A 12,069-nucleotide genomic window follows, 5' to 3' on the forward strand; every position below is an offset into this window, starting at 1 on the left:
TTATGTGAGGTAACTCAAGGTGAGGGAGGGCTGTGGCTCTAAAAGCTGAGTCACTGTAACTAAATAAATGTAACAAAGAAACTGTATTAAAGGTGGATCAGACAGGTTGAGGCTGATACCTGATCTGCTTAATTAAGTATCTGCAATGCTTTTTGAAAAATATGAAATGACTTATCAACAACCCTGACTCAAAGTGAAACTTTGTACCTGTGACCTGCCCGTTTTATTAAGATGTTCATCTTCAGGAAGCTTTGGAGTTAATAACACCGGTCTCATTCTTTAAGAGGGAAAAACACAAAGACCCTGCAACATCTGTACAACACAGCTCTTTTTAAGAATACCTAACACTGGTGAGTATAAAATATTCTCCATGAGGTGTTTTCTTGCTTTTATCCAAAGGAAGACTGTGTGGTGGGGTTTTGCTGCAGGAAGCTGCCACATGAGCCTATGGCATCAGCACAGTCTCCCATTGCTGCTCAGTTAATAATAACCCAAGGATCCTTTTCCTATGGCGACACCTGGTGGAAACTGCTCATCGTGATCAGGAGGTATGACAGCAAAGTAAAAGTGAGAAAGAAATGGTAAAGCTTTATTTGTAAACAGCTTCTCCTCAACCTATGAAATGTAGAGACCTCTGAAAAGAATACAGCCACCGACTTTCATAAAAAATAGATGGTGTTTTATTTAGTTTTATTTTATCATCGTAGTTATGACAAATGGATGCAATTCATTCAACTTTATCTAATAAACTGAGCTTAAGTGGAAATATATATCTACTGTTATACCCAGTAGATATATCAGTAGTATCAGTAAAATGCTCCATATATTTTTTCACTAGTTTACATCATAACAAGTTTATGTCAAAACACAAAAACATCTAAATTAAAACATGTCACACAGCTCTTCTCCTGTACACCACACTATTTTCCCCTTCATCAGGGTGGTGTCTTAGAACACAGCCTCAAATATCACTGGGAAATTGAATGTATGTTTGTCAAAGAGAGGGGGAGATTTACAGAAGCTGCTTCTTACGAGGGAGGCACACTGGGTTTATAAGAAGGTTAAATGAGGAGTTCAACCTGAAGCCATTTCTGTAGAGTCCACTGGATTATATTTGTTAACAGGATTTCTCTGAGAGGTACTGGAAATTTAGCTGTTGGATGGATATGTTCAAACGCAAAGAGACTTTTAAATTAGTTAGGGTTACTCCTAATGTGAAGTGATGGCAGTGATTGTGTTTTGAAAGAGTGGTGTGGATAGTTAGGTTGAAAGAATACAAAATCTAACTACTCCATTGTCAATGGATATTCAGCCTTTTTATCCACTGATGGGTTAAAAAGTTCAGATCAAAGATCAAACTAGTTTTTGATGGACTTGAAGCTGACACTGTGCCGCACCTCAGTGCGAGTGTGTTCTCAAAGTAAAGAAATGTTAAAACAAACAAAATATGAAAAAACTGCCAAGCAGGTAAAATAAACATAGCACAAAAAATGAGAAAGGATGGACTAAAATTAAAAAAGTTTAAAAAAATTATATAAAAAATTTTGACAAAATAATCTTAACTCATGCTCCACTTACGGCTTTTATTCCAGGGGATTTCAACCACATCGGACAGCCTTCATCAGTGGATGAAGTTTGCTTCACTGTCTTAGTAATGATTAAGATGTCTTCACATGATCTTTCATCACTAGAAAAAAACCCATAAGCGGACATTGACCTTGATTTAAGATCTTTTTGTCAGACTAAAACTTCCATAGTCTAGAATCAGCTTCTGAGGCTTAAATGTGATTTTTTGTTATAAAACTGGTAAAACACAATTAATCAAAGCTGTACACACTTTCCTGTGGCTCAGTACATTCACATTGTCAAACTTCTTCAGACCTGAAATGTGACAATTTGGGCTCCACACTTAATTATAGTCAGAGTTTTCCTCATCAGTTTTGCTATGTGAGCCATCAATTATGTTGAGTCTTTACTGAGCCTGAGCCCCCTGGTTCTTACTCTCCTGCCATGACTTCTTCCTCATCTCCAGCTCAGCATCAGTGAACGATGCTGGACCCCAGTTGGTGATCCTCTGAGGTCCTTTATGACCTGAAAGAATGGAAGAAGTTAAGGAGAGGACATGCATTTCTTTAACAAGATGTGTTTACAAACAAGCTGAACAAAGGACTAAGAGTGGACTGAATTAGATCCCAGTGAGCGCATGGCCAAGGTACTTTGCTGCACCTTTCTGCACTGTTCACCAAGTTAAATTCAAGACATTTCAATACCACACAGAATGCAATTTAATACCTGTGTCGCGGCAATATTGGTCACAATATGAAAGTATGATGCAAAACCAATTGGATGGGTTGACATGGCCTAGAATAATGTATAATTATGTCACATCTGACAACAGTCAGATATTTATTTTACAATGTTATTAATCAAAGAAAAGCAGAAAATCCTCACACTAGAGAATTACTAATAACTACAGATGAGCAACCATCTATCCCCCTACCTGGCTGGATGAGACGCACCAACCCCTCATGTTTGGCCACCTTGTCTTTCCAAGTCTTTGTCTTGTTAGCTGCTCGTTCCAGTTTCCTCGACACCTCCTATATATATGAAAAAGAGGAAGAGAGATGGATTCAGATCATATGATTTTAGAAGAGATGTTCAGAAAAGAACTAACAGTCACTGTGGTCTAGCCTCTCCTACCTCTATATGTTATTCATCCAATAACATATTTCATTATTATCATTATTATTAGGAATTAATTAGTATCTAATTATTCTGACCATACATTATGTTATATGGCCCTTTTCAGACACATACATGTTTATTTGCCTATAGATACATCACCACTGCCCTCAGCCAAATAGGAAAATAGGGATAAAACTATTTCTGATGCCATGGGATAATTCATCAGTGGGTTAATCAAGGGACAAACAATGAATCCTTGTAAACCTCCACATGTGTAACCTGACCTCATACTGCTCCAGTGCTCCCTTCCGATCCTTCTCCAGTCTATCCAGCTGCAGCATGGCTGTCTGCAGCTCTCTTTCCTTGGCCAGCTGTTCGGCCACCAGCTCCTGCTTCTCAGCCTCAGTCTGAGAGAGCGCCCTCTGCTGCTGCAGGTGGAACTGCTCCAGCTCTGCCCTCTTTGTTGCCTCCTCCTCCAGCAGCCTGCAAGGGAACACACAGCATACATACCAACATTTCGTCTCCAGTAGATCCGCCCTGTATGTCTATTTGCTGCCAAATGCTGTTTCAGAGTTCGCACACTTATTTAGACATAATTTTCCATGATATTACCAGGAGATTCTCAATGACATAAGGTTGGTATGTCTCCTTTAAAACATATGTGTTAATCTATGTTAATAAACAACTGTTATAGAAATGTTTCACGATAGGACTAACTCGAATCGCTTCTTCTTTTGAATCTTATTGACCATTTTATGACTATGATTATTTTTATTGTGTTTTTAATCTTCTGTTAAGTGTCCTTGAGTGCTGTGAAAGGCGCTGCCAAATAAAATGTATTATTATTATTATTATTATTATTGTAATAACGTCAGTAGTCTGGTCTCTAAAAGTGCAAATAGCACCATTAAAGTTAATCTTTCATACTCAGTGGTGAGATACAGATACAACAGCAGACTAACAATACATGTGCTACTTTGTGAATTATGTTCATTTTCAAGCATTATGGATTCAGCATTTAGGCCAAAATAAGTATCATGATAACTACACATTATTTATAATTAGCCAACACTTACCAGTGTTTGCATTTGAAGGATCAATTCATTTATTCGCATTTCAGCAGTGATTTTGCTGAATATACTGTATGTATTTTTTTATTGAAGTTTTCAGGTTTGCCAACCATTGAGGTGCATTCAAAAGCCCAAAACTGGGGCAATCAGAGAATTTCAAAACATGACAAAGAACAACCCATATACATTCTAAGATCTGACTGTTCACTCTCTGCAACAGCAAATGACAGAATGACAAAATTGATTTCCTGAACCACATAATGGTATTTGGGCCTTGTATTAGTTCTTTCCTTTTCCATTTGTTTTCCAAGACTGGAAATAACTAAACGTTTCCATGTTTTCCTGCTGTTTTCACTGTTACACAATTGATTCTGGTAAAAAATCCAAAAGCCAACCACTGTCTCCAACCTTGGAAAAATGCTCAGCTCACTGCTAATGGCCTAGCATCTGCATGACCAACAGAACATAAACACTAGCTGGAGCCTCAAAAATTAGCTGAATCATCAGTTCTCTGACAGTGTCAAAGTATAATCATCAACAGCTTAAAAAAAGACTGCCAGTGAACTGGTTTGCATTATATTAAACAGGTGTTCAAATGACTGTATTTACTTCATGTACTTATCCACATAATATCCAGTGTGTGTGTGTGTGTGTGTGTGTGTGTGTGTGTGTGTGTGTGTGTGAGTCACCTGGCCTGTAGTTTTCGCATGGCCTCCTCATCCTGCTTGGCCTGCCTCTCGTCCTCTAAAGCCTCCTCCAGCCGGTGGTACATGTCTTCCAGCTCCCGGACACGCTGCAGGTACTGCTCCAGTTCACTGGACTTCTGAGCCACCTGCTCCTCCATCTGCTGACGCACCTGAGCAACACACACACGCACACACACACACACAATGTATAGCTTATTTCTTACACATGACTGTACATACAAGCTCTTGAACTGAGCAAAAATCTGTAAACAACCAGTATATCTACTGTATCTACATCTCCTTACATGTTGCTGCAATAATTGCAATGATGCAGTTATCTGTGTAGTCACTGAATTAAGATGATGATTAATAAGAGTCAGTCCATCTGACACTGACACAAAAAAATGACTCATCATCATGGGATATATGATTTAAACTATTTTCAACTTGTTTCCTGGAAGGACAGAAGCACAGTGGTGACTTCATCTGAAGGTAAAAATAAAATCAAACCACAGTTTTTGTTTACCACCATGTGTCGCATCATATGCACTCATGAACCCACATTATCCGGACAGAGTTGTGGGAGGCAGACTCAGGAAGAGCGGTTACCATTTTCTCTCTCTCCAGGTCCAGTCTGTAGCGATCCTGTAGGTCTAACTGAGTCTTCAACATCTTGTGCTCCTCTAATGCTGCTTTAGCTTCAGCCTCTTCCATTTTCTATGAAGCACAAAAGAGGAATCAGTTGTTACTTCTCTGCTTGACTGGAGGACAGGCTAAAAAGGGGAAATCATTTGAAGACAAAAAAAGAGAGGTTTAGTTTGCATTAACTAAGAATAACAGTCAAGAGCAACTTTTATCTTTCCTTGTAGTTACTAGTTCCTGTAATATTTTACTTAGTTACACCAGGGTTCATTTAGCAAAAGAATTTAAAGTGCCATGTGACTTTCTACATAGTCAGTAATTGGGCTTATAAAGATACATTAGTTTTTGACATTTGAAAAAAAAAAAGAAGCCATCTGGCAGGGTGAAAAGAGAAGTGAGAAGCCATCAATAATCTGCTGCAGCTCTGAAACAACTGTGTCCGCATGCCTGGCCTTTCAATAGATGCAGGTGTCCCTGACTGCCACAAAATGTCTTTTGCATAGCAGCTTTTACTTCCCCTTTCACTGTGAATGTTCTGCTGCATCATGTGTTTGTCCACAAAATGAAAAGAAAGCAAAAACTGTTTCAGTTGTATGTCTTGTCGTCTAGTTCCAAGATTTACAAAGTTTTCCAGACTTATCTACTATAGTTCCACATTTGTACCGTCAATAAAGCACATCCATATTTAGCTTTGTGTACTGGAGCACTATAGATGCTTATGTGTTTCCTGTGTGCTCATTTATAAGAAAGAAAAAGATAACAGAGAAAATGGTAAAAATCAATCAGATATAAATAGAAGGAAAGAGCTTCAAATAGAAGAGATTACATTGTTTACTACTATATGTCAGAAACAAAAGTGTTGGCAACATGACTTGATAAGGATTCCTGTGTATGGCATTTGAGTTGTGAAAAGATGTGATAGTCTCCATCTGAAAGTCAGTTTTTAAGTTGTAAGAGTTGAATGTGGAACAGTACCTCCCTCATGGCCTCCAGCTGTCTCTGTTTGTTCTCATTGGCTGCCTGGAGCTGCCTCATCTTCTCCACCAGATGATCCTCTTCCACATGCTGCCTTTGCCGGAGCTCCCTGCGCCTCAGTCGGGCCTCACGGTGAGGAGACGGCAGCCCCAACCTCAGCAGCTGGATGCACGTTTGAATTGCTGCCGTAAAATAGAGTGAGAGGGGAATCACTGACTGAATTACCTCCACAACAATCTTATTACAGACACACCGATAGATAAGTAACTATGACATTCAAAAATTCAAGTAAACAAAGAGATGATAATGACACGACTTTTTATGATGGGGCAGATACAGAGCAGTGGAAAATGTCTCATCAGTACCTTGAATCCATTCCTGCTTCTTCTTTTTATCTGATGCACTGATCTCAAAGCTTTTATCAATGCACTTGATAATAAACAGGCATTTCTTCCCGTCTTTATCTGGCAGAGACTGCAGGAGAGAAAAATATAATGGCACCTTCAGTCACATCGTACTAAACATGCAAAACCATGTGGGTTTCACCACAATTTTATTTCTGACCTAAATTAAATCTTTCAAGAAATGTGAGTTATAATGTACACTCTTATTTAGGAACAAAAAGGGACTTCAAACCATTTAGTCAATACAATATTGTTGACATATTCTATATTACATATTGTTAATAGATAACACATCTTAAAATGAACAGAACTACACAGCTGAACTGTTAACCTCCACACAGCAGTTTTGGTCCAGAACGATTTTTCCTTTCTGCTCCACCAGATCCTCACAGACATAATATGACAGCGAGTTGGGTCGAAGGATAAACCAGCGCTCAGTCCAGTTCTTCCTTTTGTGGCCCTTTTTCATCATGTATCCCTTCAGAACACAGTGAGGAGTTAAGCAAAGAGACTTGAGTCACTGAATTAGTCTGCCATAGATAGATAATTAAGAAAATAATTGATTCATTTGCCGAAACACATTTAATGTATGTATATGTGCACCTTCACATTTACACAATATACATGTGCTTTCAATGTCAATTATCCCAAACAAGGAGATCAGCTAATGTGGTTTTAGTATATATAGTATACATATTACTTTAAAAATTGTATAACTTGAAGGTCCTTGGTACACAGTGGAAAACTGCAGGTGCGTTTTTGTCAAACCAAACAATAAATTATGTACTATTATCATGCTTTCCATAATAGTGGTTGTCTAACAAAGGAATGTATTTATCTTTTTACATTTCTGTATTATAAATGCACTAACCTTTACAATCACATTTAGTTTAACTGATGCAGACCTGATACTTTTATAGACAATGTGTTATTTCCTCCCTTTCTTTTTGAGAGAATATTATAATTGCACATTGTCTACTGAAAATCAAAACATAGATTAACTGATTTTTTCCCCCAAAATGTTATTTTCAGATCTGGGTAGTTCCAATAAATGATCACTGCTGCTCATAAAGCATGCTGTGAGTACACTGTGACAAATGAAGCCATCTTAGATTAGCGTGCACCATTTTCTTTCAACACAGGGTTTTTAGATAATGGCAGTTGAACAGTAAGAGTATAGTAAGTACAGTAAGAGTACACTGTTTTTAAGTGAGTAAATCAAACTGAAATTAGATCAACGTCCTGTCAAACCTGCTTGAGCACATCCAGTATGAGCTCCTGGAAGACCTCATTGATGCCCAGGGACATGGACTGGCGATTCAGGCCCTTGCTGAAGTAACCCATCCCCACCACTTCAATCAGCTCCCAGGCAGTCAGGCAGTTCTTCTTTGTGTTCAGCTGCAGCTTGTAATCTGAAAACTTCTCCTCACTCCATTCAGTCCCCATGGTCTCCATCAGCTTTCGCAGAAAGTACTCAATCTAAGGAGATGGACATATATACCTCATAAAACCTTAACTTCATGAAATTAAACCCATGGTGGAGGGTATGGTTAAACATGCAAGAATGTTCCTCACCTCTTCAATGATGATGACTAGTGGGTATTTATCTTCTGACAGAAAGTTGAAAATACACCAGACTTTGAAAGAATCCTCATCTGTGATGAGTAGATGTTTAGTGCAGATATTTTTCTTGTAACACAGTGTCCAGCACATCTTGTTGAACTCTAGTACATCAAAATCCTCCCGGACCTGTGAAGAAAAATGGAGCATTCAGTTAGAGTCAAAGTCACACTGGTCAGCCCCACTGAGGGCACTGTGTTTACAAATGCTAAGCAGGAGACTGTTGTTTGTCTCTTTGTCTGCAGGATGTGAGGTACAAACCTGATGTAATTAAATGCCTCATTTTTATTCAAGTCAGAGCCTACAAGAGAAAGGCAAGAAAACAGCTTCCAAGTACAAAGAGTGAAACTCAAGCAGTTTACTAACTGACATGAGAGTTAGTTTTATAACACTTCAACAGATGTGTTTGCGTTGTATTACACTGTACTTACTAAGATGTAGGACATAAAAAGCCTTTCAGGGCTGTTCATGTCAAAGTGCAACATTGAGTATAAATAAGAGATTCGGTACCACTAGGATGAAGTATTAAACATCATATTTTAAAAGTTCTGCTTCTTTTGTAAGATGAAAAAAACACATAAAACAAAAACTTATTTTTCTCTTTTCACTTTTACTCATGTCATCTTGTCTACACTTCCTGAATCCCACACTAACCATCTTTACAATATTCTTGGTCCAACTCTTGTTTATGGAAGCTAATCTTGTCCTGATCTGTATCACTAATATTGAATTTGTTGTCCAATACTGTTTCACAGTTTCAGGAGTGCTTCCATTAAAGACTGTTGTGGAGGCCAACCTCTGTTTTTATTGGAAGTATGTTTAGATCGATGAAGCTTGGCACTAGTATAAAACAAAAATTCTAATTTTGGTAAATGATAGTGTGTTGACAAGAGTAGAAACACAAGACTCTCCCAGTCTCCTACAACTCTTTCAGTATCTTTGTCCCCACCTTGTCAAGAATAAACTTGTTGAGGTAAGGCATGTAGCCTTCGTTGGACAGAGGCCCTTGATCATCATCCTTAAAATGTTTTTCGAGGGCCACAGGGTCATGAGGGATCCTCATCACTGTGCACAGGTTGTGAGACAGCACCTAAAGATGATTACAAGCAAATTAAATACTACGATAACAAAAACTGCAGGTTAAGACACATAATTACTCAAGACACATTACTATACAGTTACAGATTCCTTTAAAAATACATATATAACATATATAAGGTTAAGTTAAAGGTGAAGCTCAAGAGCAGTCTTGTTGTTTTCATATTTTGCTACCACACATGCAAAAACCTTTTGCTGACATTTTCAAGCATTACTGGTCAAGCGTTACTTCAGTTCTTAAAAACGAACTTTCAGTCCCTAGACTAAAGATCCTTTTCTACAGATAAGTTCAGCTGTGTTTTATTTGAATGGTACAGCATTGTAGACATGCATCAACAAGGACCAAATCTAGCAAACAGTTTCCACTGACAGAGTGTGGTGGTAGGTAGATGGTGAATAGTTGGCTTTAAACTAGCCATCATAGCAATATAAAGAACATAAATTAACCTCCAACAATATGGACTTTTAGAGTTTTCTTGGCTACTCTCAGTGTTGAGAGAGCATATGTGAGAGATGAAAAACCCTGCAGGATCCTTGAAGTCAGACTGTGTCTTTGTCAGGCTGGGCACATAGACATCAGATCCAGCAGGCCCAGGCTGTCATACAGCAAAACACCACCTCTTGGTTAAACTTTCTTTTTTCAAACTCCCTGATATGAGTATTAACACACAAGGAAAACACAAATAAGCTGCTACATCACTGAAATGAACCTGGCACTGACACTTTCAACTATTACAGGTTGTTTCTCCTTCAACTTGCGGTCCTGTTGTCCTGTTGTAAGTAAAGTTGTGTTTTTTATATATTGCTTCCATTTTTTTCTTGTGTGTCAAGTATTATTCCATCATACGAGTAAGACTCCAAACAACAATTATTTCCAATATCCATACTTCTGACAGTTATTTTCTTTAACAATCAATTTATTGTTGAGTGTATTTCAAGAAATGGAGAAACTTTCACTTCTGAGAAGCAGGTAGGTTTTTATCATATTTTTTTTTTTTGCTTTGAAAATGACTCAGAGGATGAATTGTCAGAATTGCTGCCAAAAAAAAATCTGTCAATTGACTAGCTGATTAATCCACAAATCATTTCATTTTTAGGTGGTTTCAGGGGTGCAGGTGGTACTAATGAAACAGTGGGGGTCAACAGCTCAACCATTAGACAGGTTAATTGGCCATGTAAATTTTGTATTTAAAAACTGAATTTGCAAAGTAACTGGTAGCTATAATTGAAGAACATATTGTATGCAGTAGTAAAAGGCCGACATTTAGCCCTGTATGGTATAAAGTGTAAGTGGAATAAAATGGACGTAGCTAAGTAACGTGCGCATACGTCAGAAGTGTACGTTATAGTTCGAGTAAATGTGCTTACTTTCCACTACTGATATTAAGATAGACGATAAAATGCAGCTTAGTCGAGTATTTATCATGAGAGCAGACACAAAATGTCTTAGACGAGCTAAGTCTCGAAAACAAGTCATATCCATGAGATATGATGGACGTGACACCACATCAACCGTTACCGTTACAGCTAACATAAAGTAATGCACGAAGGATAACGTTACCAACGCTCCTACAGAACACAGTTCATTTGCCTTTATCCTTCATGGCGTCTGAAATGTTCAACAAGAAGGAAAAAAACAGAAGTGACACGCACCTTTAACTGAGACTTGGAAACTTTTCCACGATGGTCCACGTCCAGGGCTATGAAAGCGTGCCATATGGTCTTCAAAAGCTCGTCTCGAGGCCACATTCTGTCTCTCAGCAGTACCGGAGGCGCTCTGTGAGTCTGTGCCGTGTGTTTGTGTGTCACTCTGTTGATGTGTGTGGTTTATCTGTCCGCCTCTCAAATACATGTGCGAGAAAAGAAGTGATGACAGCGCCACATAACGTTTAACAGTTTAATACCTTTCAGCTGGGGTGTTTCATTTTATAAACTCAAAACCTCATCAAGTTACCAGCGGTGAAATTAACGAAGTACATTTACTCGAGTACAGTACAAGTCTGACATACTTGTACTTTACTTGGGTATTTTCATTTGATCCTATTTACTTATACTTCACTACATTTCAGACGGAAGTATTGCACTGTTTACTCCACTACATCTATCTGACAGTTGCAATTACTTTTCATATTCAAAATTGAAAAAAAAGTTGTCTCTAACTAATTAATATTGTCATTACTGATGAATCTACTGAATGTTCTATAGAATGTCAGAAAACAGTAAAAAAAAAAAAAAAAAAGAAAAACAGTACAAACCTTAAAAATATTGTTTACAATAATATAAAACAAATAAAATTGTAATTGTTATAATTTGTTAAATTAGCTCCACCCTGACCAGCTCCAATATTACAATGCTGCTTATTTGTTAATGTATCAATTATTATTATCTGATAATATATAACTCTGTGAGGGTCCAACTTTTACTTTAGATCTTTCTAGTACTTTTGGCTAATAATACTTCAGTTTTGGTATTTTTATGTTTTATAGGTATTTTCATTTTACTTAAGTAAAAGACCTGAATACATCTTCCACCAAACCCATGTTAGTCCTCAGTACCCAATTTTCAAACAGTGATTGTATCCGACAGCCTTAGTTACACATTATTTTACAGATTAATATTTTCCATTCAAGATATGTGATGCATTGTTTTAGATTAAATTATCTGACACTATATAAATAGTTAAAATTGTATGAATTACATTAGTAATCATGTGTATTAATCTGATAAAACACATACATTTAGGAATAAGCAAAAATTAGTTGACGAAGGTCTTGAAACTGTATTTTGACAGCAAAACACTTCGTAACAGGACTTCTGGAAGTTTCTCCCATTTCCACACAGGATCTCTGGAGCTCAGGCAGAGTGACCTTCAGGTTCTTGATCACCTGT

The 12,069-nt window shown here is 37.7% G+C and overlaps 1 protein-coding gene across 1 annotated transcript; it reads right to left on the bottom strand.

The window, feature by feature from the left end:
- Window positions 1–562: 562 nt before the first annotated feature.
- swap70a (switching B cell complex subunit SWAP70a) lies at window positions 563–11,013 on the bottom strand. The gene is made up of 12 exons (XM_056367536.1): window positions 10,834–11,013; window positions 9,032–9,172; window positions 8,038–8,211; window positions 7,714–7,941; window positions 6,794–6,940; window positions 6,424–6,532; window positions 6,059–6,240; window positions 5,051–5,158; window positions 4,445–4,611; window positions 2,970–3,168; window positions 2,501–2,597; window positions 563–2,091 (listed from the first exon to the last, which is right to left on the bottom strand). Exons 1-12 carry the CDS (start codon window positions 10,927–10,929, stop codon window positions 1,973–1,975), a joined length of 1,767 nt encoding a protein of 588 aa, XP_056223511.1. The 5' UTR covers window positions 10,930–11,013; the 3' UTR covers window positions 563–1,972.
- Between the last annotated feature and the right edge of the window lie 1,056 nt (window positions 11,014–12,069).

This window comes from Seriola aureovittata, chromosome 1 (genome assembly GCF_021018895.1).
Source record: "Seriola aureovittata isolate HTS-2021-v1 ecotype China chromosome 1, ASM2101889v1, whole genome shotgun sequence".
NCBI classification, from domain to species: Eukaryota; Metazoa; Chordata; class Actinopteri; order Carangiformes; family Carangidae; genus Seriola; species Seriola aureovittata.